The sequence below is a fragment of the Nycticebus coucang genome, chromosome 6, assembly GCF_027406575.1.
Source record: "Nycticebus coucang isolate mNycCou1 chromosome 6, mNycCou1.pri, whole genome shotgun sequence".
Lineage (NCBI taxonomy): Eukaryota > Metazoa > Chordata > Mammalia > Primates > Lorisidae > Nycticebus > Nycticebus coucang.
In genome coordinates this window covers 45,620,973-45,646,052 of record NC_069785.1, presented here as the reverse complement: position 1 = coordinate 45,646,052, position 25,080 = coordinate 45,620,973, and the positions used below count along the sequence as shown (strand labels likewise).

At 48.4% G+C, this 25,080-nt stretch overlaps 1 protein-coding gene across 1 annotated transcript; it reads left to right on the top strand.

Moving 5' to 3' along the window:
- Window positions 1-6,037: 6,037 nt before the first annotated feature.
- STRC (stereocilin) lies at window positions 6,038-24,852 on the top strand. The gene is made up of 29 exons (XM_053595542.1): window positions 6,038-6,098; window positions 6,410-7,195; window positions 7,283-7,307; window positions 8,250-9,504; window positions 11,602-11,664; window positions 11,761-11,871; window positions 12,024-12,190; window positions 12,383-12,569; window positions 12,707-12,822; window positions 13,089-13,221; window positions 13,583-13,765; window positions 14,671-14,709; window positions 14,869-15,036; window positions 15,205-15,270; window positions 15,769-15,894; window positions 16,168-16,226; window positions 17,318-17,441; window positions 17,542-17,654; window positions 19,369-19,504; window positions 19,912-20,108; window positions 20,289-20,379; window positions 20,567-20,723; window positions 21,359-21,528; window positions 22,397-22,552; window positions 23,180-23,322; window positions 23,509-23,657; window positions 24,194-24,291; window positions 24,387-24,534; window positions 24,734-24,852. Exons 1-29 carry the CDS (start codon window positions 6,038-6,040, stop codon window positions 24,850-24,852), a joined length of 5,346 nt encoding a protein of 1,781 aa, XP_053451517.1.
- The last annotated feature ends 228 nt before the right edge of the window (window positions 24,853-25,080 follow it).

Genomic DNA, 25,080 nt, shown 5'->3' with positions numbered 1-25,080 from the left:
CTTCTGGTCATCAGACTAGTAAGTATGGAATAAACACCTCAAATTCAGAGGCCTGATATTAAAATGCAAACATAATGTAAAAGTGTCATAATCAGGAAGTTAAAGGCTATGCTGCAAAAACAAGTTAACTGCTAAATCTCAGTGGTTTGGTATAAGAAATGTTTATCATTCACCCGTGAAGATTCCAGTACTTGTTAGGTTATTATTCAAGGCAACTACAACAAATTTTTGTTTTTGTTTTGTAGAGTCTCACTCTATTGTCCAGGCTAGAGTGCTATGGTATCAGCCTCACTCCCAGTAATCTTAACACCTGGGTTCAAGCCATCCTTCCACTTCAAGCCTTCCAAGTAGCTGGGACTACAGGCACCTGCCATAGTTCCCACCTTCTTTTTCTATTTTTAGTAGAGATGGGGTTGCTCTTGCTCAGGCTGGTTTTGAATTTCCTTTTATTTTTTTTTTTTGAGACAGAGTCTATATCGCCCTTGGTAGAGTGCCGTGGTGTCACAGTTCACAACAACCTCAGACTCTTGGGCTTAAGCCAGTCTCTTGCCTCAGCTTCCCAATCCTAACGCTCTGGGAGGAGTGCAGGTGCCTGCCACAATGCCAGGCTATTTTTTATGTTGCAGTTGTCATTGTTGTTTAGGTGGCCCAGGCCAGGTTCGAACCCACCAACATGTGGCCGGCGCCATAATCCCTGTGCTACGGGTGCCAACCTTGGTTTTGAATTTCTTAGTTCAAGGGATCCCCCCACTTCAGCCTCCCAGAACGTTAGGATTACACACATGAGCCCCGCACCCAGCCCAAATTTTTATTTGCAACAGTTATGTTCTATAAAGTTACTGCAAACAACTGAATTAGTGATTACGCAACTGATGCTCCTAGAGCAGCAGTTCTCAACCTGTGGGTCCCGACCCAGAGGAACTGTATTAAAAGGTTGTGGCTTTAGAAAGGTTGAGAACCACCGGCCTAGAGGAAATACAGATTTAGGTTCCTGTGGGCCTCTGATCACATTTTCATCAACTTATCAGGCAATCTCTGAGTTATAAGCATCCTACTTACGTAGAACTTGTACTTGTGAACAGAGGCTATTACACTAAGTCCCCAAGTCACAAACATCTGACTAATGTATGACTCACATTTATGAACAGAGGCTATTACACATAGGCTATTACAGATAATAAGCAACTGTACCTGTTCCAACTTACATACAAATTTATCTTAAGTACAAACCTATAGAACCTGTCTGGTTCATAACCTGAGGACTTCCTGTACTTGTTTTTGTGTTTCTGTTTAGAGACACCTTATTTAATATGTATTTTTGATTCATTAAGCCTAAACTCAGGGCCAACAGACCTATAATCCTGCCTGAACGAAGCTTATTTATATTTTCCCTATAAGGCACTTCACAGCTTCTTGCGCTTAGGAACGTGACACAATGCTCTAGCACTAAGCTTGAGGGGCAACTTGAACAGTAAAATCACCAATAAAAAACAAAACGATGCAAAAACCATGGCCCTAAATAGACCACCAAAAAAAAAAAAAATACATTTAGTTATAGTATGAGAAGTGCAATAAGGAGGCAGAACATTGCCTTGTTTGACTTCAGCTGGGAATGTGTTTGTCAGGTGACTCAAACTTTTCCTCACTCTACACATGGCTGTATATGACCTAAAACATGCTGCAAGTATTGATTTTAGATTTACAAATAAATTTAGCGGACTAGGAACATTCACAAATACAGAACTCACAGATGAAGAAGATTGACTCTAATTGCTGTTTTATAATTTGGAGCTTTGGGCTACCTTGGCTCTGTGACATTGCCATCTCAAACATGCAATTTCTAGGGCTATTTGCTAGTTCTTAAATTCTTAGATCAGTAATAATCCATTGGACAGGACTAATCACCTGAGCCCACCTTAAAAAAAAACAAGGGATCAGGGAAACATAAGGAACACGTGGTTATCTAGTAAGCAATAAATATAGGGTGTTCCCAAAAGTCATCATATGTAGGGAACATGGGAGTTGTAGCTAAGTGCGCCTTTATTTACAAATATTCATTACAAAATAGTTACAAAATATTCTCTACGTGATGGCCATCTCTTTCTAAAATTTTATAATGAATATTTTGTAAATAAAGGTACGTTAGGCCAAGCATGGTGGCTCACGCCTGTAATCCTAGCAGTTTAGGAGGTTGAGGCCGGTGGATTGTATAAACTCAGGAGTTTAAGACCAGCCTGAGCAAGAGTGAGACCCCCATCTCTAAAAAATAGCTAAGTGTTGTGGTAGGTGCCTGTAGTCTCAGCTATTTGGGATAAGGCAAGAGGATCACTTGTGCCCAAGAATTTGAGGTTGCCGTGAGCTATGACGCCATAGCAGTCTATCAAGGGTGACAATGTGAGACTCTGGCTCAAAACAACAAAAACAGCTTGGCGCCTGTATCTCAGTAGCTAGGGCGCCAGCCACATACACTGGGCCTGGCAGGTTCAAATCCAGCCCTGGCCTGCCAAACAACAATGACAACTACAACTAAGAAATAGTCAGGGGCGGCACCTGTGGCTCAGTGAGTAGGGTGGCAGGTTTGAACCTGGCCTGGGCCACCTAAATGACAATGACAGCTGCAACAAACAATAGCTGGGTGTTGTGGTAGGCACCTGTAGTCCCAGCTACTTGGGAGGCTGAGGCAAATTGAGGGGCATCCTGCATTTCAGTAACAAAAGGCAAGCCAAAAAGGGAGAAAAATATTGTTCTTCACAAAGGAATGTATTTGTTCTTGTCAGGCAGAGACTATCCTGTGGAAGGGTGAGGATGTCTCAGAGTTTTCAATTCCTTTGGCACTTCCCAAGTATATCCATTCTAATTGCCAGATCAAAGAATATTCCAATTATCACCAGTCTTCTCCATTTCACTTTAGCAGGACACATGATTAATATCTTGTTTTGGACCCCCATACTTTCAGTTTGCTGGTGCTGTTTTGCTCTCCATTTGATCATCCGTAGGTTGGAACTTATCTCAGTCTTATTGAACCTTACCAAACTATAAGACGGAACCAACAGACTTCACCGTCAGCACATAGTCTTAGCAGTGAGATTACTTAACCAAATGCTTACTACAGTATAATGTGGGCTGCCAAGAATTTTCCTGTCCTGGGTTGGGGAATCCTCATTGTTCCTCTCTTGATCAAGACTCACCTAGTTCCATATTTGTTCTGAAGATCTTTCACTCAAGACGCTATTCTAGATAATAATTTCTGTATTAATTAGAACTCTTTTAGTTTCAAATGAAATAATTCATCTGAGCTAGTCAAATAATAGCAGCAGTAACATTTAGTGAATGTTTATTCTGTACCAGTGCCTGGCACATGATATGTGCTTCATCTTTGTTGAATAAATGCCAGGCATGCACTAAGTACTTTAAATACATTATTTAATTTAATCCTCACAAAAAAGTCTACATCAGGCTTGGCTCTTGTAGCTCAAGTGGCTAAGGCACCACCACATACCCCAGAGCTGGTGAGTTCAAATCCAGCCCAGGTCTGCCCAACAACAATGATGACTACAACCAAAAAATAGCCAGGCACTATGGCAAGAACCTATAGTCCCAGCTACATGGGAGGCTGAGACAAGAGAATCACTTAAGCCCAACGAGGTTGCTGTGAGCTGTGCCATCACAGCACTCTACAGAGGGCGACATAGTGAGTCTCTGTTTAAAAAAAAAAGAGTGAGACAGAGGGCAGCACCTGTGGCTCAAAGGAGTAGGGTGCCGGCCCCATATGCGGGAGGTAGCAGGTTCAAAGCAGGCCTGGGCCAAAAACTGAAAAAAAAAAAAAAAAAATGAGAGAGAGACGTTTTATCAGAGGAATCCTTAGGTCTTATCCATTTCTAAAATTCTTTAATCCTAAGTGAACCTTCTAGGGAAGAAGCACATTAATAATGGAAATCAATTATGGGTTTGGAGGAGAAAACAGTAAAGGATTCTAAGTTAAAAAAGACAGAATAAATGTTCGGGTGGAGCCTCAATGTTGAATTATTGTTTAGAGCTGGTGCCACGTAAAGGGAATGGATAAAATTTCTTTTCTTTTTTTTTTAGTCAGAGTTTGACTCTGTTGCCCTAGGCTACAGTGCTGTGGTGTTAGCCTAGTTCACAGAAACCTCAAACTCTTGAGTTCAAGAGATCCTCCTGCCTCAGCCTCCTGAGTAGCTGGGACAATAGGGCCCAATGTTTGGCTAATCTTTCTATTTTTAGTAGAGAAGGTCTTATTCTTGCTCAGGCTAGTCTTGAACTCCTGAGTTCAAGGGATCCTGCTCCTGTCTTGGCCTCCCAGAGTGCTATGATTACAAGCATGAGCCATGGTGCCCAGTGCTGGAATTCATAAGACTTTTTTTTCTTTTTGAAACAGTCTTACTTTTTGCCTGGCTAGAGTGCCATGGAGTCATAGCTCACAGCAACCTCAAACTCTTGGGCTTAGGTGATCCTCTTGCCTCAGTCTCCCAAGTAGCTAGGCCTACAGGCACCCAACACAACACCCAGCTGTTTTTAAAGATAAGGTCTAGCTCTTGAACTCCTGAGTTCAAGCAATCCACCCATCTTAGTCTCCCAAAGTGCTAGGATTACAGGTGTGAGCCACAGTGCCCAGACTGGATAAGACTTCTAACCCCGATCAGACCAGGTTATTTTGAATTAAATCTCTCTGATTATGAACAGTTCTGTATATAGAGGAAGTACACCCTTGGCATAGGGATTTAATTTCGTTTATCTTTTCTCAGCCCAGAATTTTCTACAGGGCTTTCACATAGGCCAAGAGAGAGAGCCAAAAGGAAAATTCATACATTTGAATGGTCTCATGAGCAACTCAAACTTATTCACAAGTTTGCAAGGTTTGGTCTCTATGATCCCGGGGTACTGCTGAGCTCTTAACTTTTTGTGTTTCTGGGAGGTGCATCAAAAGCAGCTCTCTTTCTGAATTCTCCATCCTTGGATCAAACCTCTGTCTTCATTTTTCTTCTCTGTTTATACCTAGCTCTCCAGTTTCTTTATCCTAAGCCCCCTTTCTTCCTCAATTTCCTCAAATCCTACTTGCTTCTTATCTCCTTTTGACCTTTCTGTTTTCTTTTTTTTCTTTTTTTTTTGTAGAGACAGAGTCTCACCTTATCGCCCTTGGTAGAGTGCCATGGCGTCACACAGCTCACAGCAACCTCCAAATCCTTGGGCTTAGGCGATTCTCTTGACTCAGCCTCCCAAGTAGCTGGGACTACAGGCGCCCGCCACAACGCCCGGCTATTTTTTTGTTGCAGTTTGGCCGGGGCTGGGTGTGAACCCACCACCCTTGACATATGGGGCTGGCGCCCTACCCACTGAGCCACAGGCACCGCCTGTTTTCTTTTTTTTCTTTTTGAGACAGTCTTATTATGTGACCCTCAGGAGAGTGCCGTGGCATCACAGCTTCCAGCAATCAAACTCTTGGGCTTAAATGATTCTCTTGCCTCAGCCTCCCAAGTAGCTGGGGCTACAGGTGACTGCCACAATGCCCAGCTATTTTTTTTTTGTTGTTGTTGTTGTAGTTGTCGTTGTTGTTTGGCAGGCCCAGGTCATGTTCGAACCCACCAGCCCCAGTGTATGTGGCCTAACCACTGAACCACTAAGCTATGGGTGCCAAGTCCTCTTTGTTTTTTTATATTTTCCTGAAGACCACCAGATTATAGCTCTAGTCTCTAGTTCTCCATCTCCTTGTCTACTTACTCTTCTCTGCATCACTGGCTCCCAACTCAAGCTATCTCCTTGGGTTCCTCCACGGGCCCCCTGGGATACCCTATCATTGGTCCCTCTCACAGAAGCACACGCTTATCCAGAGCCAAAGGATCAGGTATTCAGTGGCTCAGGTGGCAAACCTGCTGTCAGGTTACAGATATTGTTTCCTGAAAGACCACATTACAGTGTCAGTGGAGCCTCAGGCTGCCTGCAGTGCCTGCCCTCACCTGCTATCCCTCACAAGGTGAGAATAACCATAACTCGCCTCTCCTACCAGTGTTCACCTGGAAACATGGCTCTGAGCCTCTGGCCCCTGCTGCTGCTGCTGCTGCTGCTGCTGCTGTCTTGTACAGGTGAGAGGAAGAGCGAGCAGGGCTATGGATGAAGGAGGGGCTTGCTAGAAAAAGACTTAAGAATGTGGAAGTTAACCAGTTAGATAAAGGATAAATGGACAAGAAAGAGCAGCAAAGAGTGGTGCTAAGAAGAAAATGAGGGTCAAGAAAGCAGACCAAGACTTAACTATATGCCAGTAAAAGGAGATCAGCTTGCCAGCCCCTCTCCTGTCTTTAGATCCAGGCAGGGAATTGTGCTCAGAGGAGTGCTGAGGCTGAGTTTGGGCTCTAGGTTCCACCCCTTTAGTGACCTCTGATTTCTCTCTTTATAGTGACTCTGGCCCCTTCTGGTCCTCAGTCCTTGGACCCTGGTCTCGCCCTCCTGAAGTCATTGCTCTCCACTCTGGACCAGGCTCCCCAGGGCTCCCTCAGACGCTCACAGTTCTCTGCAATTCTGGCCAATATTTCTTCTTCCTTTGAGCTTGGGAGAATGGGGGAAGGACCAGTGGGAGAGCCCCCACCTCTCCAGCCCCCTGCCCTCCGGCTTCATGATTTTCTAGTGACACTGCGAGGCAGCCCAGACTGGGAACCAATGTTAGGGCTGCTGGGGGATGTGCTGGCACTGCTGGGACAGGAGCAGACTCCCAGGGACTTCCTGGTGCACCAGGCAGGTGTGCTGGGTGGGCTTGTAGAGGTGCTTCTGGGAGCCTTAGTTCCTGGGGGGTCCCCTGCCCCTACCCGGCCCCCGTGCACCCGTGATGGGCCCTCTGACTGTGTCCTGGCTGCTGACTGGCTGCCTTCTCTACTGCTGTTGTTAGAGGGCACACGGTGGCAGGCCTTGGTGCAGGTGCAGCCCAGTGTGGACCCTACAAATGCAACCGAACTCAATGAGAGGGAGCCAGCCCCTTACTTGTTACAGGGTCTGTTGGGCTTACTTACTCCAACAGGAGAGCCAGGCTCTGAAGAGGCTCTTTGGGGTGGTCTGCTACGCACAGTGGGGGCTCCCCTCTATGCTGCCTTTCAGGACGGGCTGCTCCGTGTCACTCACTCCCTACAGGATGAGGTCTTTTCCATTCTGGGGCAGCCAGAGACTGATGCCAATGGGCAGTGCCAGGGAGGTGAGTGCTACCAGGGCTGGGCTGGGATGTGGCAGGGCAAGAGGGATGAGACTGGGGTGGTTCTCTTCCTTACTCTTTCCCTCCTAGGTAACCTTCAACAGCTGCTCTTATGGTAAGTAACAGGAGACCAGTTCTGAGCAATTGGGAGTGGGAAATCTGGAAGTAGAGAGCTGAAGGCATCAGCCTCCAGAGTTGAAGAGAAAACTGATGGGAGGAGTGTGATTTAATGGCTTTTGAGTATGGCTGCATGGGTTGGTGTCCTGGCTCCACCTCTTCCTGGCCAGGTGAACTTGGGTCGGTTACATACTCTTTCTATGCCTCAGTTTCCCTATCTATAAGATAAGGAAGATAATATTAGCTACTGCAGAATTGTTGCAAGCGATTAAATGAGTTGATGCTTTATGCGTAAACTACTTAGAACAGTACCTGGCAGATAGTGTTTAATAAATGCTAGCCAATAAGAATGGCATATGGTGGCCAGGCATGGTGGCTTATGCCTGTAATCCTAGCACTCTGGGAAGCTGAGGCAGGTGGATTGTTTGAGCTCAGGAGTATAAGACCAGCCTGAACAAGATCAAGACCCCATCTCTACTAAAAATAGAAAAAAATAAATAAATAAAAGAGAGATGGGATATGGAAAATAAAGGCAAGACTGGATTCCTCTACCTCCTCTCTATTTCAGTATAACCATACCAGAGTACATTTAGACATATTCAATTGTTGTATAGATTTCCTGATATGAGGCCAACCAAGGGTTGTGTTTACCTAAAAGCATATGCATTCAGCCGGCAGAAGGGAACCAGATAGACAGAAAGAACTCCAACTAGGGCTGCTCCTAGGTCCTAGGTGATGCTGTGCTGTGCCAGGATAGCTCTCTCCTCTTCCCCCAACATTTTAACTAGTAATGCCTGTACTCCCAGGGACCTCACTTTTGGGAAAGCCTATGCTTGCCATGCCCCTTGCAGGATCCATGTCTTTAACTGGATTCTGAAGGAATATAACTGGAGGAAATGTGAACTAACCAGATCCTGCCTGCTCCTCCCTCTGTACCCAGGGGCGTCCGACACAACCTTTCCTGGGATGTCCAGGCACTTGGCTTTTTATCTGGATCGCCACCCCCACCCCCTGCCCTCCTCCACTGCCTCAGCACTGGTGTGCCTCTGCCTAGAGCTTCTCAGCCCTCAGCCCACATCGGCCCTCGCCAGCGGCGAGCCATCTCTGTGGAGGCCCTCTGCGAGAACCACACAGGGCCAGCACCACCCTACAGCATTTCCAACTTCTCCATCCACCTGCTCTGCCAGCATGCCAAGCCGGCCACCCCGCAGCCCCCTCCTAGCACTGCTGCCATCTGCCAGACAGCTATCTGGTATGCAGTCTCATGGGCACCAGGTGCCCAAGGCTGGCTGCGGGCCTGCCACGACCAATTTCCTGATCAGTTTCTGGATGCGATCTGTAGCAACCTCTCCTTCTCAGCCCTGTCTGGCCCCAACCGCCGTCTGGTCAAGCAGCTCTGTGCTGGCCTGCTCCCACCACCCACTAGCTGTCCTGGAGGCCTTCCCCCTGTTCCCCTCACCCCAGAGATCTTCTGGGGCTGCTTCTTGGAGAATGAGACCTTATGGGCTGACCAGCTATGTGGGGAGACGAGTCTTCAGGCTGTGCCCCCCAGAAATCAGGCTTGGATTCAGCATGTGTGCCAGGGCCCCACCCTGGACATCACTGCCTCCCCGCCCTGCCACATTGGACCCTGTGGGGAACGCTGCCCAGATGGGGGAAGCTTTCTGGTGATGGTTTGTGCCAATGACACCATGTATGAGGCTCTGGTGCCCTTTTGGCCTTGGCTAGCAGGCCAGTGCAGGATAAGTCGTGGGGGCAATGACACTTGCTTCCTTGAAGGGCTGCTGGGACCTCTTCTGCCCTCTCTGCCCCCACTGGGACCATCCCCACTCTGTCTGACTCCTGGCCCTTTCCTGCTTGGTATGTTATCCCAATTGCCACGTTGTCAGTCCTCTGTGCCAGCTCTTGCCCACCCCACACGCCTACACTATTTCTTGCGCCTGCTGACCTTCCTTCTAGGACCAGGGGGTGGAGGGGCTGAGGCCCAGGGGATGCTGGGTCAGGCCCTGCTACTCTCCAGTCTCCCAGACAACTGCTCCTTCTGGGATGCCTTTCGCCCAGAGGGCCGGGGCAGTGTGCTACGGACAATCGGAGAGTACCTGGAACAAGAGGAGCGGCCAACCCCACCAGGCTTTGAACCCCCGGTCAGCCCCAGTTCTGCTATAAGCAAGATGGAGCTGCTGGCCTGCTTCAGTGTGAGTGACCTGCCTGGGTGAGAGCTCCTGGAACAGAGGGAAGGGCCTCCAGGGCGATTCCTCTACTACTGAGAGGTGGTAGGATAGTGTAGTGGTTTAAACACACAGCTCATAGAGTCAAACAGGCTTGGGTTCCTATCTTATTTCTTTACTTTTTTTTTTGTTGTTGAGACAGGGTCCCACCCTATGCCCCTGAGCAGAGTGCAGTGGGCGTGGTAGCTCACCACAACCTCAGACTCTGGCTGCGGGCACCCCACTGCCTCAGCCTCCAGAAGCCGCTGGGATTACAGGCGCTCGCCGCGGCACCCAGCTGGGTTTTTCCATTTTTTTCACGAGTCAGGGTCTCACTGTCGCTCAGGCGAGTCTCAAACTCCTGAGCTCAAGCGATTCTCCCTCCTCAGCCTCCCACTGTGCTGGGATTACAGGCGTGAGCCACCGCGCCCAGCGGGTTCCTATCTTATTTCTGTGATCTACCTTGAACAAGTTATTTAACCTCTCTGAGAAATATTTTTATTTTATCATATATATTTCTTTTCTCAGATATAAACTAGAGATAATAATGATATCATACTTTTATTCTATTTGTAAGGATTACATGAGATAATGCATGCTGTGGCCTAGCAAAAACATATAACAAATGTTATTTCTTTATTCTTTTGGACTCTTTGACTCTCCCCTTTCTGCTCCAGAAAGGAAAGGATTCAAGTTAGTGGGCTCAAATTCTCTCCCTTGAGAGTGAGAATTAAAGGCTGGCAGAATATAGGAAAATAAGGCAGGAAAGAGAAAGATTCAGGGGACTATGAACCAGAAGACTTTGGTTCTAGATTCAACTATTTCACACTATTCCACAAATTAGTGTGATCTTAGCAAGCAATTTAATTTAATTTTTCTGGACTTCAGCTTCTCTACTTTCTCTGTAGAGTGAAGAGGCTAGATCCTCGCTACTAGAATATATGTTCAATACTATAATCTCTTCTTTTTTTTTTTTTTTGAGACAGTCTCACTATATCACCCTCAGTAGAGTGCTATGGCATCACAGCTCACAGCAACCTCCAACTTTTGGGCTTAAGTGATTCTCTTGCCTCAGCCTCCCAAGTAGCTGGGACTACAGGTGCCCACCACAATGCCCAGCTATTTTTTTGTTGCAGTTGTCGTTTAGTAGGCCTGGGCCATGTTCGAACCTGCCAGCCTTAGTGTATGTGGCCAGCGCCCTAACCACTGAGCTATAGGTGTTGAGCCAATACCATAATCTCTTAATTGAATGCCTGTTATGTGAAAGGCACTTTGCTGGATTCTGTCAGGTATTGAAAGATTCTTTACTCCAGCTGGGTGTGGTGGCTCACACCTGTAATCCTAGCACTCTGAGATGCTGAGGTGGGAGGATTGAGAGTTCAAGGCCAGCCTGAGTAAGCAGGAGAGCCTGTCTCTACTACAAATGGAAAAACTTAGCCATGTGTGGGTAGCACACACCTATAGTCCTAGCTACTAGGGAGGCTGAGGCAGAAGGATCACTTGAGCCCAGGGGTTTGAAGTTACAGTGAGCTATGATGATGCCAGTGCACTCTAGTCTGGGCAGAAGGAAGGAGAGAAAAAGATTTCTTAGTCCATGTTAGGGCCTTCCTTTTTCAAGCCCTGGGCCCAGTAAAATGGATTTAGATAGACTCATAGTATTTGGTTCAGGTCTACAAGTATAGTGGAACCTCCATAAGTTGACCACCCAAGGGACTATAACAAACTGGTCAACATATGGAGGGGTGACCATAAGGAACTAGGCCTACTATACTGACGCGTACATGTGGTACATGTCCAGCCTATAAAAATTAGGTCAATTTAAGGAGGTGGCCAAAGTAGAAAGGTGGTCATCTATCGAGGTTCTACTGTATTTATTGAGCCATCTATGGACCTAGCATGTAAAGAGAAATGGGAGAAGTTAGAGACATGGTCCAGGACCTAAAGAAGCTTAATATTTGAAGCGGCATGCATACTAGCTTCAGATGAAAGACAAGCATCCAGCAAGCAGAGGGGGAGTGCCTGGGGAAGCAGCAGGATGGACAGAGGGAACAGCTGTCTTGGCATCTTGTCTTTCTCCCCCACCAGCCTGTGTTGTGGGATCTGCTCCAGAGGGAGAAGAGTGTTTGGGCCCTCCAGATTCTAGTGCAGGTAATAGGTGGAGGGCACATGGGTGGGCTGCCGGACAACCATGGCCTGAGGTCCCTGCTCAGTGAGGCCATACCCATCGTGACCTCCTATTCCCAGGCGTACTTGCACATGCCCCCAGAAAACCTCCAGCAGCTGGTGCTCTCAGCAGACAGGGAGGCTGCGCAGGGCTTCCTGACACTCATGCACCGTTCCTGGGGCCAGCTGCAGGTGGGCATAGAGGGAGGAGGAGCAACTGTGAGGGTTGGAATCTAGGGATCTAGAGCGCCTGCCATCTAGTGTTCAGAGGAGGAACTCCAGAGAGGAGATGGCAAGTATGCTAAGCGTCTCTAGAGCCAGAATCCATTCCTGCGCTTCCACAGGTACCACCATCTGAGGAGCAGGCCCTGGGTCGCCTGACGGCCCTGCTGCTCCAGCGGTACCCACACCTTACCTCACAGCTCTTCATTGACCTGTCGCCACTCATCCCCTTCTTGGCGGTCTCTGACCTGATGCGCTTCCCACCGTCCCTGTTGGCCAATGACAGTGTGTAAGGCTCCTGCACCACTCCTGCTCTGGTCAGGGCCAGACCAACCCCATCTGCCTGGAACAGCCCCTTCCAGAGCTCTTCTCTATAAAAAAGGAAGAGTCTCCTTCCTGTCCATGAACAGCAGGGCTGGAAAGGGCCAGCAGACAATAGTTTGGAACAAGGCAAAGGATTGAGACCCTTTATTCTCCCCAGGCTGGCTGCCATCCGGGACTATAGCCCAGGAATGAGGCCTGAACAGAAGGAGGCTCTGGCAAAACGACTACTGGCCCCTGAACTGTTTGGGGAAGTACCTGCCTGGCCCCAGGAGCTGCTGTGGGCAGTGTTGCCCCTACTGCCCCACCTCCCTCTGGAGAGCTTTCTGCAGCTCAGCCCTCACCAGGTGTGAGAATCATCCTCTTTACTTGACAGGCCCATCTTCCGTATGGTGGGATGGGAGTCAGTGACATATCTCCTCGTGGGCCTCTCCCACAAGTGTACCATAGTGACCCCAACACAAGCTAAACCTCTCCACTTCAGATCCAGGCCCTGGAGGATAGCTGGCCAGCAGCAGGCCTAGGGCCAGGTCATGCCCGACATGTGCTGCGAAGCCTGGTGAACCAGAGCGTCCAGGATGGTGAGGAGCAGATACGCAGGTGAGTAGTTATGAGATCAGTGACCAAGGCCAGAGTGGAAGAGGTAGAGAGAAACAGGTAGAGCTGCCATGATGGATTGGTGTCCTAGGAAGGGGAGAGAGAGTGGGCAGTGGCCCCAGCCGTGTGGGCTCCAGTAGGAGACCTCTCTCTGGTACCCATGCTTCCTAGTTATAGTGGTCAGAGTGTCTACTCAATGTATTCACCTAATCCCTGCCTTAGTACTAGCCTCAGTGACCACATGAAGGCCGGCTTCATGACCTCCGCAGGCTTGGGTCCCTCGCCTGTTTCCTGAGCCCTGAGGAGCTGCAGAGCCTGGTACCCTTGAGGGATCCAATGGGGACGGTAGAACGAGGGCTGCTGGAATGTGCAGCCAATGGGATCCTCAGCCCAGAAGGACGGGTGAGCCCTTTGGCACAGACCTATGAGACTCCAGACTTCCCCTCAGTCTGTGTGTATAGCTTGTACATCTGTATCAACCAAGCTCGAGCATGGTGGTGCTAGCTCCCCAATCCCCTCTTGCCAACTCCATCCCTTACTTCATGGCCATTCTCATCTGTTACCACCTCTTCCTACCCTATATCTGGTCTACAGTACTCCAAATATACCCTTTGCCATATTGAACCCAGGCTAATCCAGTCCTCCCCCCGCCCCCATCATATCCAAGCCCTAGCCCAGACCCTGGGAAATCCAGATGTGGGATTAGAGATGTTCAAGGTTTATCTGCCTTTTCTCTCCAGTCCCAAATCTTCTCTGGTTACAGGTGGCATATGAACTTCTGGGGGTGTTGCGCTCATCTGGAGGAGCTGTGCTGAGTCCCCGGGAGCTGCGGGCCTGGGCCCCTCTCTTCCCTCAGCTGGGCCTCCGTTTCCTGCAGGAGCTGTCAGAGCCCCAGCTTAGAGCCATGCTTCCTGCCCTGCAGGGAACGAGTGTCACACCTGCTCAGGTGGGCCCATCTCACTCCCTAGTGTCCACCCTCCACCCTCTGGTGCCCCAGTCAAGACAATCACATTCTGGGATACAATCAGCCCCTCCTTTCCCTGGGTGAGCACTAGAGGTGAACTCTGTCCTGAGGAGGAAGATTCTCTCATCTCCCTTCCTTAGATAAAGAAGGAACTTGAGGGCGGCACCTGTGACTCAGTCGGTAAGGCGCCGGCCCCATATACTGAGGGTGGCGGGTTCAAACCCAGCCCTGGCCGAACTGCAACAAAAAAATAGCCGGGTGTTGTGGCAGGAGCCTGTAGTCCCAGCTACTCAGGAGGCTGAGGCAAGAGAATTGCTGAAGCCCAGGAGTTGGAGGTTGCTGTGAGCTGTGTGATGCCATGGCACTCTACCGAGGGCATAAAGTGAAACTCTGTCTCTACAAAAAAAAAAGAAGGAACTTGAAGGCCAGGTGAGGTGGCTCACGCCTGTAATCCTAGCACTCTGCGAGGCCAAGGCAGTGGATCACCTCAGTTCGGGAGTTAGAGACCAGCCTGAGCAAGAGTGAGACTCTGTCTCTAAAAAACTGTTGGGCATTGTGGCAGGTGCCTGTAGTCCCAGCTACTTGGGAGGCTGAGGGAAGAGGATCACTTGTGCCCAAGAGTTTGAGGTTGCTGTGAGCTATGATGCCATTGCACTCCACCGAGGGTAACAAAATAGATTCTGTCTCAAAAATAAATAAATAAATAAATAAAAACAAATAAAACAGATTTTAAAAATTTTTTTAAAATTAAGAAAACAAAGGCACTTGAGTTACTGGGGATGATTACTCGGGATGGTTAAGAGGGAGCTGGAAGTTTTGGAGGTCAGACCATAGGGCCTGCCTGCTGGGACCTGAAAGGTGTTGTTCCCTGTCCCATCCCAACATAGGCTGCCTTGCTGCTTGGACGGCTCCTTCCTAGACAGGATGTAAGTAGCAGCAACTTCTCAACATCCCCCTGGCAGCCTCCATCCCTCTCACACCTCCCCGTCAATTCCCCTGTACCTGTCACCTCACTGCTCTGTGATGGTCCTCTCCCTACCACCCTGCCCTTCTGCTTCAAGCCTATTGTCTCTTTTGCCCTTCAGCTATCCCTGGAGGAACTCTGCTCTTTGCACCTTCTGCTGCCAGGCCTCAGCCCCCAGACACTCCAGGCCATCCCGAGGCGAGTTCTGTTTGGGGCTTGTTCCTGTCTGGCCCCTGAACTGTCACGCCTCTCAGCCTGCCAGACTGCAGCGCTGCTTCAGACCTTTCGGGTATGAGAGTAGCAGGGAGGATGAGACAATCAGGGATATGGACCCTGGGTGGGAGGAGGGCATCTTCCCTGTGGTCAGGGAAGGCTTTCCATACCTCCCTACTCCCTTATGCACACACAAATACACACACACAAAAAAACAAACCCCAATCAATCTTTCCCAATGCAGGTGAAAGATGGCGTTAAAAATACTGCTACAACAGGTTCCAGTCCAGCTGTGTGTATCCCCGGTCAGGTATGTGTGAGATCTCCTGAATGAGCCCTTCACCCTATTCCAGAAGTTTCGTATGGCTGGTGCTGCCTTGCATGCTACCCCTGCAGTGGCCCTGAGAATGCAGGTTAGCTCTGTGCCCACCAGGAGATATTGGCAGCTCTCCCCAGTTCCAGACACAGGACAGCATGACCCAGACTGTCCTAGGATGTCAAAGCTGGAAGGGCCTGAGAAATCTTGCAGGACAACCACCCTGCTTTCCGATTAAAAGACCAAGGCTCAGAGAAGCTAAAAATCTTTTGCCTAACTAGCAGCAGCACTTAGCCACAGCAGCTTTCAGTGTGATGAGCAGTGAGCTTAATTCAACTAACAAGTGAGGGCTCTTAGGTGCTTCACTGGCAAATGTCATTCCATCCCATCCTAGCTTTGGTCCCTTTCTGCCCCTACCATTCCCCTTCTCTGGGGGCTGATTCCAGACCCGCTCACCTATTGTTATACTGCTACACCCATCACTGCCAGCAGGCTGTCCCCACCACCTGGCCAGACTGTCTGCTTCCCCTGCTCCCATTAAAGCTGCTGCAACTGGACTCCTCAGCTCTTCTGGCAAACCGAAGACGCTACCGGGAGCTGCCATGGTCTGAGCAGCAGGTATTTCTCCCCACTCAACCTCAGCTCTCCCTCTCTCAATTTCTTCTACCTCCTTTTCCCATCCCTCAGCCCTATTTGGCAGCTTGCCCCTTATTTTCTTTCTCTCTCCTCCCCATTCTTCCATTTCTCTCTCTCTCTCTCTCTCTCTGGAATTTGGGAGAGTGGGAGGCCAGTGGGGCCCAGAGAATGGAGAGGAAGGACCAGGGCCAAGGCACCTTAGGTCCTTGGGCAGTATCTCCAATGGGAAGCAACTCTTCTTTTTTTCTCTTGTAGGCACAGTTCCTTTGGAAGAAGATGCAGGTACCCACCAACCTGACCCTAAGGAATCTGCAGTGAGTAACTTGTGATGAGCAGTGAGCTTAATTCAACTAACAGTTTTTGGGTGTTTACCATATGCCAGGCACCATGTGACATGAAGCAGGGATACAGGGATGAGTGACACATAGTCCCTGCCTTGTGTATGGTCTCCTGGCTCCTCGCCTTGCCCACCTGCTTTTCCACAGTACCATACCCATTCTGACTAGAGCTAAGGGACTCAAAGACCTATCACCTATTTGTTCTCTAGGGCAAGTCATTTGATCTCTATAAGCTTCTGTTTTCTCTTCTGTAGAACGAGAATTAAAAAGGTAACTATCTCAATGCCAAGCATGGTGGCTCATGCCTGTAATCCCAGCACCTGAGAGGCTGAGGTGGGTGGATTGCCTGAGCTCATGAGTTCAAGACCAACCTGAGCAAGGGCAAGACCCTGCCTCTAAAAAATACCCAGGCACTTTGGCGGGTGCCTGTAGTCCCAGCTACTTGGAAGGCTGAGGCAAGAGAATCACTTGAACCCAAGAGTTTGAGATTGCTGTGAGCTAAGATGCCACAGCACCCTACCAAGGGTGACCAAGTAAGATTCTGTCTCAAAAAAAAGAAAAAAAGGTACCTATCTCATAGGTAGTTATTGTGAAGATTAAATAAGGTAAGTCACATAAGGGATTTAACATTAATGCCTGCTCCATTGAAAGCTCCCAGTGACATTTGTTATTATTAATTTAATTCAAGGTGACTTCAGAGCCACTAGCCACGCGAGAACAAATAAGAATAAGTAGGTTTCACCTTACCTATACCCACAGTAAAAGACCCATGAACTTCAGAATCCAAAGATGTGGCTCCAGTCTCAGTTACCACACTTCTGGTAGAATGATGTCTCTTGAACTCTGTAAATCCTTTTTTTTTTTTTTTAATGTAAATCTTTATCTTCTTCTCTTATAAACAGTGATGGTTTTATGGGGAGTCAATGAAAATATCCATTTAAAAACACTCCTCAAACTGTAAATTACCATAAATGAACATCTGTATGTGTGTTGAGAGTGCTGGTATCAAGGAGCAGACAGGCTGTGGCCTGTGTTGAATAAGCATCTACCTGCTTACACACCCGCAGGGCTCTGGGCACCCTGGCAGGGGGCATGTCATGTGAGTTTCTGCAGCAGATCAACTCCATGGCGGACTTTCTTGAAGTGGTGCACATTATCTATCAACTGCCCACCGGGGTTCGAGGGAGCCTGGTGAGAGGGGGTACTTGGGCATTAGTGGGAGTGAGGAGGCTGGGACCCTGGGGACAGAACCCAGCTCTTATGCTCAGCTCTGTTCCTTCCCTGCTCACAGAGGGCCTGTATCTGGGCAGAGTTGCAGCGAAGGATGGCAATGCCAGAACCAGAGTTGACAACCCTGGGGCCAGAACTGAGTGGGCTGGACACTAAGCTACTCTTGGACTTACCGTAAGTGCTACAGCTAGAGATAGAGGATTAGATCCTTAGACAGTCAACCTAGGGTAGAAGAACTGCCCTTAGGAAATTCTCTAGAGGAGGACACTTTCCTGTCTGGTGGTTCCCTAACATTATTTATAGCCAAAAGCAGAGGATTCTATTCATATTTGCTCTATGTAGTGACTGGTTCCCAGAGGAGGGTCCTAGCATGGGACAGCTGTGTTGTGGCCTGCCAACTAACCTTAACATAACCTAGGCCAGATGAATAAAGACAGAGTACCTGAAGTGAGGGAGGCAATGGTTCATTTCTGCACCAGAGGGCTGTGGTCTGCTTAGGACATTGTGTTCTCAGTGTGTTCAAAGGAGTAGATAAGAGAAATATATATGATAAATGTGATAAATGCCTTCAAATACCTAAGGAGTTATTAAGTAGAAATTAAATTGGCATGTTTCTCAGTAGTTCATTGATCAAGACTAGGATTAATGAATGAAAGTCATATTTTTGCATAATATAAGGAAAACTGAGGTAGTGAGTTCACTGGTCATTGGAGCCATTGAAGTCTAAGCTGAATGACTCCACAGCCCAATGTTGTACAGAACACTGAAGTATGGGTTGTAGAGACAGAAGACCATGAATCTAAGGCTCCTCCTCCCAACTCAGACATTCTATGGGCTCATCAGTATCTCATTCATATGTTTCTTTTCCCACTTTACTCCCACCCCAAGCCATTGCCAGCTGAACAATAGGTCATGGTAGGAAAAGGCTGGTGTGACAGTCTTCCTGGGGATGTGGGGATAATAAGAGCAGCTGACTTCATTCTTACACTTTTATAGGCCTTTCCACAGATTTTGGCTCTTGTATAACTTGGCCCAGTTCCAGTATTGGTAACCCTGGATAGAATGTAAGATGTCATTTCTGATGTCTAGGCAAAAAGGTTTCTTACTTTTTATTTTTGCTGTTTAAATCTATTTATATATGTGGGTTCTCTGAGATGATTTAGAATCCCAAGGGCCTGGATGAGGTCAAAGATCCTGGATCATGAGTTGGAAAACTCATTTGTAGAAAAGGGATATGAAAAATACCTGCCGGGTGTTGCGGCTCATACCTATAATCCTAGCACTCTGGGAGGCTGAGTTGGGTGAAGCTCCTGATCTCAGGAGTTCGAGACCGGCCTGAGCAAAAGTGAGACTCCTGTCTCTACTAAAAATAGAAAAACTAGCCAGATGCTACTCGAGAGGCTGAGGCAAGAGGACTGCCTGAGCCCAAGAGTTTGAGGTTGCTGTGAGCTATGACCCACTACAGCTCTACCCAGGGCGACAGAATGCAACTCTGTCAAAAAAAAAAAAGAAAGAAAGAAAGAAAGGAAAAATACCTATTTTACTCCCAGGTCTTGTCATAAAGATCAAATAAGATAACACCTGAAAATTTTGTAAATTGTATAGCACTATACAAATCAGAAGGAACCTCCTCACGAGTCCATTTGATCAGATTAGATTGTTTGTTATTTCTTTTCAGGAAGACGAGAAATATGTCATTCCCTTTTTTCTCACCTTTCCAGTGCAATGGTGGTAACTGGTCCCGGGACTGTTTCATATCAGTTCCTGTCCAGGGTCACTGGGTTTTGTCTGTTGTTATATCTTATCTGGGGAATGCCGTGTTTGGTGGTCCCTTCTCAACTTGCCTCAGTTATGACTGAGTGCTTCTGTTATCAAATTGCTCTAATAGGATCCAGTTGATGTACAGACTGACGAATGAGTCCATTATGTTGGTGGTGGAGCTAGTACAAGGAGCTCCAGAGAAACTGCTGGGACTGACCCCCCTCCACCAGGCAGCCTTGGCGGAGAGGGCACTACAAAACCTGGTAAAAGTCCACCCTACCAGACTCAGATCTGCTGCCCTGGATAATTCTTGCCACTCAAACAATGCTCTCTGACTGTCTTCTAGGCCCAACCCTCCACTTCTTGCTGCCAAACAGATCTCTGTCTATAAGGCCCTAGCCTCTCGATTTGCCTCTGGGTTCTATTCCATGATCACCTACTTCATGTTTCTTGTCCATACCCCTTGGATGAAATCCCTTGGATTCTACCTCTCATTTTCTGCCTGCTCCCATCTGGGCTCATTGTTTAAGAAAGTGAAAAAAGGCAGTGAGTATTATAGGGTGCTGAGTTGGGAGCAGGAGGGCAGGAAGGTCAAGGGGCATGGTATCTTGTTAACAGTCTGGTACGCTGAGTCAGAGGTGTACTGTCCAAGGTCTGATGCCCTTTTTAGGCTCCAAAGGAGACCCCAGTCTCAGAGGAAGTGCTAGAGACATTGGGCCCCTTGGTTGGATTCCTGGGGATAGAGAGCACAAGACGGATCCCCCTTCAGATCCTGCTGTCCCATCTCAGTCAGCTTCAGGCCTTCTGCCTGGGAGAGACATTTGCCACAGAGTTGGGACGGCTGCTGGTCCAGGAGTCTGTTCTTGGGTATGGACCTTTGAGAACTTAAGGTTTAACTCATCCTATACCCAACCCCTCAACTACCCTCATCAGTGGTAGCCCCTTTCCTATTCTTAAGGTCCCCTATCCTAGCACGTCCTCTTCTCCCTTCCTTCTCCTCACAGTTCCTCTGGATCTTCAGCCCCTGATCTTCTTCTTGTTCCCCAGGAAACCAGAGCTGTGGAGCCAGGACCAAATTGAACAAGCTGGACGCCTAGTATTCACTCTGTCTACTGAGGCTATTTCCTTGATCCCTAGGGTGAGGTGAAGACAGGAACAAGAGAGGGAGAAAATGCAAACAGGGAATCGGTGGGCTGGGCGGGGACACAAAGCCAAGGAGGTTGAAGGAAAAGGATGTGAATCCTGGATTGGGGAGAATTATAGCTGCAGCAGCTGCCCCTGACCCTGTCCAGGTCTTCCCACTGTCCTTCCACTTTCTTATCCAGGAGGCCTTGGGCCCAGAGACTCTGGAACGACTTCTAGAAAGGCAGCAGAGCTGGGAGCAGAGCAGAGTGGGACAACTGTGTAGGGGGCCACAACTTGCTCCCAAGAAGGCAGCCCTAGTAACTGGGATTGTGCAGCCAGCTGCAGAGGATCTTCCAGGTGAAACTACCCAAATACTCATGGGTCCAGGAGCATGTACAGGGAAGACTGTTGAACAATGCAATTGTTGGGGCAGAAGTCTGGGCTCCAAACGTGCCATGCCCTTTGAACAGTTTGCAGACTTTTTGCTCTCTGGGATTGCAGTTTTCTAATCTATAAGGCCAAGAGGTTAGAGGAATGATCTTCAAGTCAATTCTAGTTTGAGAGTTCTATAGCTCTAGGAATTTATAATCCATTGAGTTTTTAGCCCAGAATTCCCATTTTCCTGGTCTCGCATCTCTGTAAATAGCTGACTCAGCTCTAGCTTGGCTAAGTGCCGAGTTCCCTGCTGGGGAAATACCTAGAAGGAAGGAGATTTTGTAAGGCTAGAGACCCATGTTCTAATCCAGCTCTGCCATTAGATCTCCAGGCAACATCTTCAGTCTTCCATTTATAAAATGAGAGCCTTGTCCTCTCCAATCACTTCTTGTTCTGATATCTTCTGAACCCTATAAACCTCACTGTATAATAATCCCTTGACCTATTTTGCCCACACTGTCCAATCTACAAAGATTGGAAGGGTCATTCCATCTATAGATAGGTCTTGGGGCATATTTTAATGCTATACTGACCAATGGCTTTGTATCCCCCTTCAGAACCTGTGCCAAATTGTGCAGATATACGGGGGACATTCCCAGCGGCCTGGTCTGCAACACAGATCGCAGAGATGGAGCTCTCAGACTTTGAGGACTGCCTGGCACTATTTGCAGGAGACCCAGGACTGGGGCCTGAAGAACTACAGGCAGCCATGGGCAAGGCAAAGCAGGTTAGGGATGGAGAGGCCTGAGTTTGGGGTTGGCCTTGAGGAAGTTGGTTGGGTGTGATATGGGACATGAGGGAGTAGAGAGTTGGGTGAGCAGTGGGGGAAACAGGAGATAAGAGTTGGAAGGTTTGGATCACAAGAAGGAGGTCAAGGAATAAATATGGAGGAAAGAAAGGTAGTGGAATGGATACAGGGACTAGAATAGTGCTTAACAAAGTTTAGTGTGTATCCAAATTGTTTGGGAAACAGATTTTTTTATTTTTTTTATTTTTTGTAGAGACAGGGTCTCACTTTTATGGCCCTCGGTAGAGTGCCGTGGCCTCACATAGCTCACAGCAACCTCCAACTCCTGGGCTTAAGCGATTCTCTTGCCTCAGCCTCCCGAGTAGCTGGGACTACAGGCGCCTGCCACAACGTCCGGCTATTTTTTGGTTGCAGTTTGGCCGGGGCCGGGTTTGAGCCCGTCACCCTCGGTATATGGGGCTGGCGCCTTACCGACTGAGCCACAGGCGCCGCCCTGGGAAACAGATTTTTAATGCTGATGCCAGGGTCCCATGCTAGACTGGACAGGAATCTCTGGGAAGGAGTCTGGGCACCTGCATTTTAACAGGCACCTCAATGAGTCTGGTGCACATAAAAGTTTGGGATTTACAGGCTAGGATTTGTTTTTCTTTGCTACTGATTAGATCTTTCAATAACACCTTAGCGAATCGTAATCCAACTCTTATTTTACTGTTGAGGAAGCTAAAGACAAGGCAAGTAATTTGCTTAGAGTTATACACCTAAGGTCAGAGGCAAGGCTAAGACACAGCATTGTAACTTCCAATCTAGTGCTTTTTCCATTCACATTGTTCCTCTCTCTCTCTCCTAGTTGTGGGGTCCTCCCCGGAGGTTCCGTCCTGAGCAGATCCTGCAGCTGGGTAGGCTCTTACTAGGTCTAGGAGATCGAGAACTACAAGAGCTGGTCCTGGTGGACTGGGGAGTGCTGAGCACCCTGGGGCAGATAGATGGCTGGAGCTCTGTCCAGGTAACTCCTCCCCTCCTCCCTACCACTCTCCAAACATCACACAGACCCAGTTCTTTAGGTCATCTAAAGCCCAAGGAATTTTTTTCGTGTGACCCTGTCCATTCTATCTTTTCTTAATATCCCATGCTAGTAACTGTAGAGACTCCACAATTTATTCACTCTAAGGCCCTGGACACATGATACTCTCCTGCCTCTTGTCCCTCTTTTTCTCTCCTTTTTTTTTTTTTATCACCCTGGGTAGAGTGCCATGGCATCATAGCTCACAGCAACCTCCAACTCCGGGGCTTAGGCAATTCTCTTGCCTCAGCCTCCCAAGTAGCTGTGACTACAGATGCCTGCCACAACGCCCAGCTATTTTTTTTTGTTGTTGTTGCAATTTGGCCGGGGCCGGATTCAAACCTACCGCCCTCAGTATATGGGGCCAGTGCCCTACCCACTGAGCAACAGGCGCTGCCCCCATTCTCTCCTTTTCATTTTGGGTCTCAACCTTCTCTGTGGCTACTGGGTTCTTAGGTGTTAATAATAACAGAATATAATCCAATAGCACCTATCATTTCTAATTGCTTCTCCATCCATTAATTCCCTCTAATTTCTGTCCTTATTCTATGCCCTGTACTCCCATCCCAGCTCCGGGCTGTGGTCTCCAGTTTCCTACGGCAGAGTGGTCGGCATGTGAGCCACCTGGACTTCATTCACCTGACAGCACTGGGTTACACTCTCTGTGGACTGCGGCCCGAGGAGCTACAGCATATCAGCAGTTGGGAGTTTAGGTCACCTGTGAAGGGGGGTATGGGAAGTGGTACTGAGGTAACGGTGGGTTTACTGGGGAGGGAAGGATCACGAAGGTGTGGTCTCATGGAGGAAGGGACCTTGTCTGAAGCCATATCTTCCCCATAGTTCATAACCACAGACCTTATCACTGAGGCTAAATTATCTTCCTTCCCACTCTCCTACAGCCAAGCAGCTCTATTCCTGGGCAACCTACATCTCCAGTGCTCTGAGGAGCAGCTGGAAGTTCTGGCCCAGCTCCTTGTGCTGCCTGGTGGCTTTGGGCCAGTTAGTAACTGGGGGCCTGAGATCTTCACTGAAATTGGCACAATAGCAGGTAGAAAGGCTGGGCCACTGCTGGTACTAGTTGTCAGGGTTTGGTTTTCAAACACAGGGTGAAGGACTCCCCTGGGATTCTTTGTTTTTTGGTTTTTTTTGAGACAGAGTCTCACTCTGTTGCTCCAGGCTAGAGTGCTATGGTGTCATAGCTCACAGCAACCCCAAGCAATCCTCTGCCCTCAGCTGCTCAAGTAGCTGAAACTACAGGCGTGAGCCACCACACCTGGCTAATTTGTCTATTTTTAGTAGAGACAGGGTCTCACTCTTGCTAAGGCTGGTCTTGAGCTCCCAAGTTTGAGTAATCCACCCATCTTGGCCTCCCAGAGTGCTAGGATTACAGGTGCGAGCCATAGTGCCTGGCCTGCCCTGGGATTCTTAAGGCAGAGGTCACAAGTTTTGGGAAGGAGCTAGAGATGTGTTGGGGAGGATCTATGGTAGCACACTTTGGGAGTAGTGGAGAAGGTCTATAGGTTTGAAGAGAAGAGAAGTCAGCCTAAGACAGTGTTTTGATGCCCATCCCATTTGTTTAAACAGCAGGGATCCCAGACCTGGCTCTTTCAGCACTGCTGTGGGGACAGATCCAGGGCCTTACTCCTCTTGCCATTTCTGTCATCCCTCCTCCTAAATTTGCTGTAAGTATTGATAGACTGAGGTCTAGAGTGAATACAGGAGAGCCAGGGCCCAACAGGGACTACAGAGATGCATTGATTCCTGTCACTGCCCCCAGGTGGTGTTCAGTCCCACCCAACTATCCAGTCTCACCAGTGTTCAGGCTGTGGCTGTCACTCCTGAGCAAATGGCCTTTCTGAGTCCTGAGCAGCGACGAGCAGTTGCATGGGCCCAGCATGAGGGAAAGGAGAGCCCAGAACAGCAGGGTGAGTTTCCAACTGCACAGCTTGACCCTCCATCTCCTGACCCACAACCTGTCTCCTAACTTGGTACTGTCTGGTTTTTAGAACCCACCCAGGGAGGTTCCTGGAGTGAAGGAGTCGACAGGTAGAGAGCTACTTTCCAAGTAGCAATGCTTCTTAGGAGCAGAGTTGTGATATTATCTCATTCCCTGTCTCATTTTAGGTCGAAGCACAGCTTGGGGTCTCCAGGACTTGTCACAACCTTCCTGGGCTCTGGCACTGACCGTTAGCTTCCTTGGCCACCTGCTATCAGCTATCTGTACAGTTGAGGGATACTGTTAAATCATTAAATCACAATGAATAAAGTGCAAACAGAAATGCATCCTAATTATTCTCAGTAGGTTGATGAGAAGTATGGGTAAAATGCTAATGCTTTCCACCCACTGGAGAATCAGTGTTCCTGGCATGCCTTATCTGGAGTGTCTTTCCATCATAAATACCCTACTGCCTCTTTTCATTTCCTGGAGGCTGCTCCCTCCTCATCCCCACCATTAAAAATAACACAGACAG

What these genes read in the sequence shown, in the direction of transcription:
- STRC (XM_053595542.1), top strand. Translation starts at nt 6,038, where the DNA reads ATGGCTCTGAGCCTCTGGCCCCTGCTGCTGCTGCTGCTGCTGCTGCTG. An exon ending in TGCAGCTCAGCCCTCACCAG is followed by an intron (nt 12,570 to 12,706) that starts GTGTGAGAATCA and finishes TCTCCACTTCAG; the next exon opens with ATCCAGGCCCTGGAGGATAG. An exon ending in TCCCTCCTCCTAAATTTGCT is followed by an intron (nt 24,292 to 24,386) that starts GTAAGTATTGAT and finishes CACTGCCCCCAG; the next exon opens with GTGGTGTTCAGTCCCACCCA.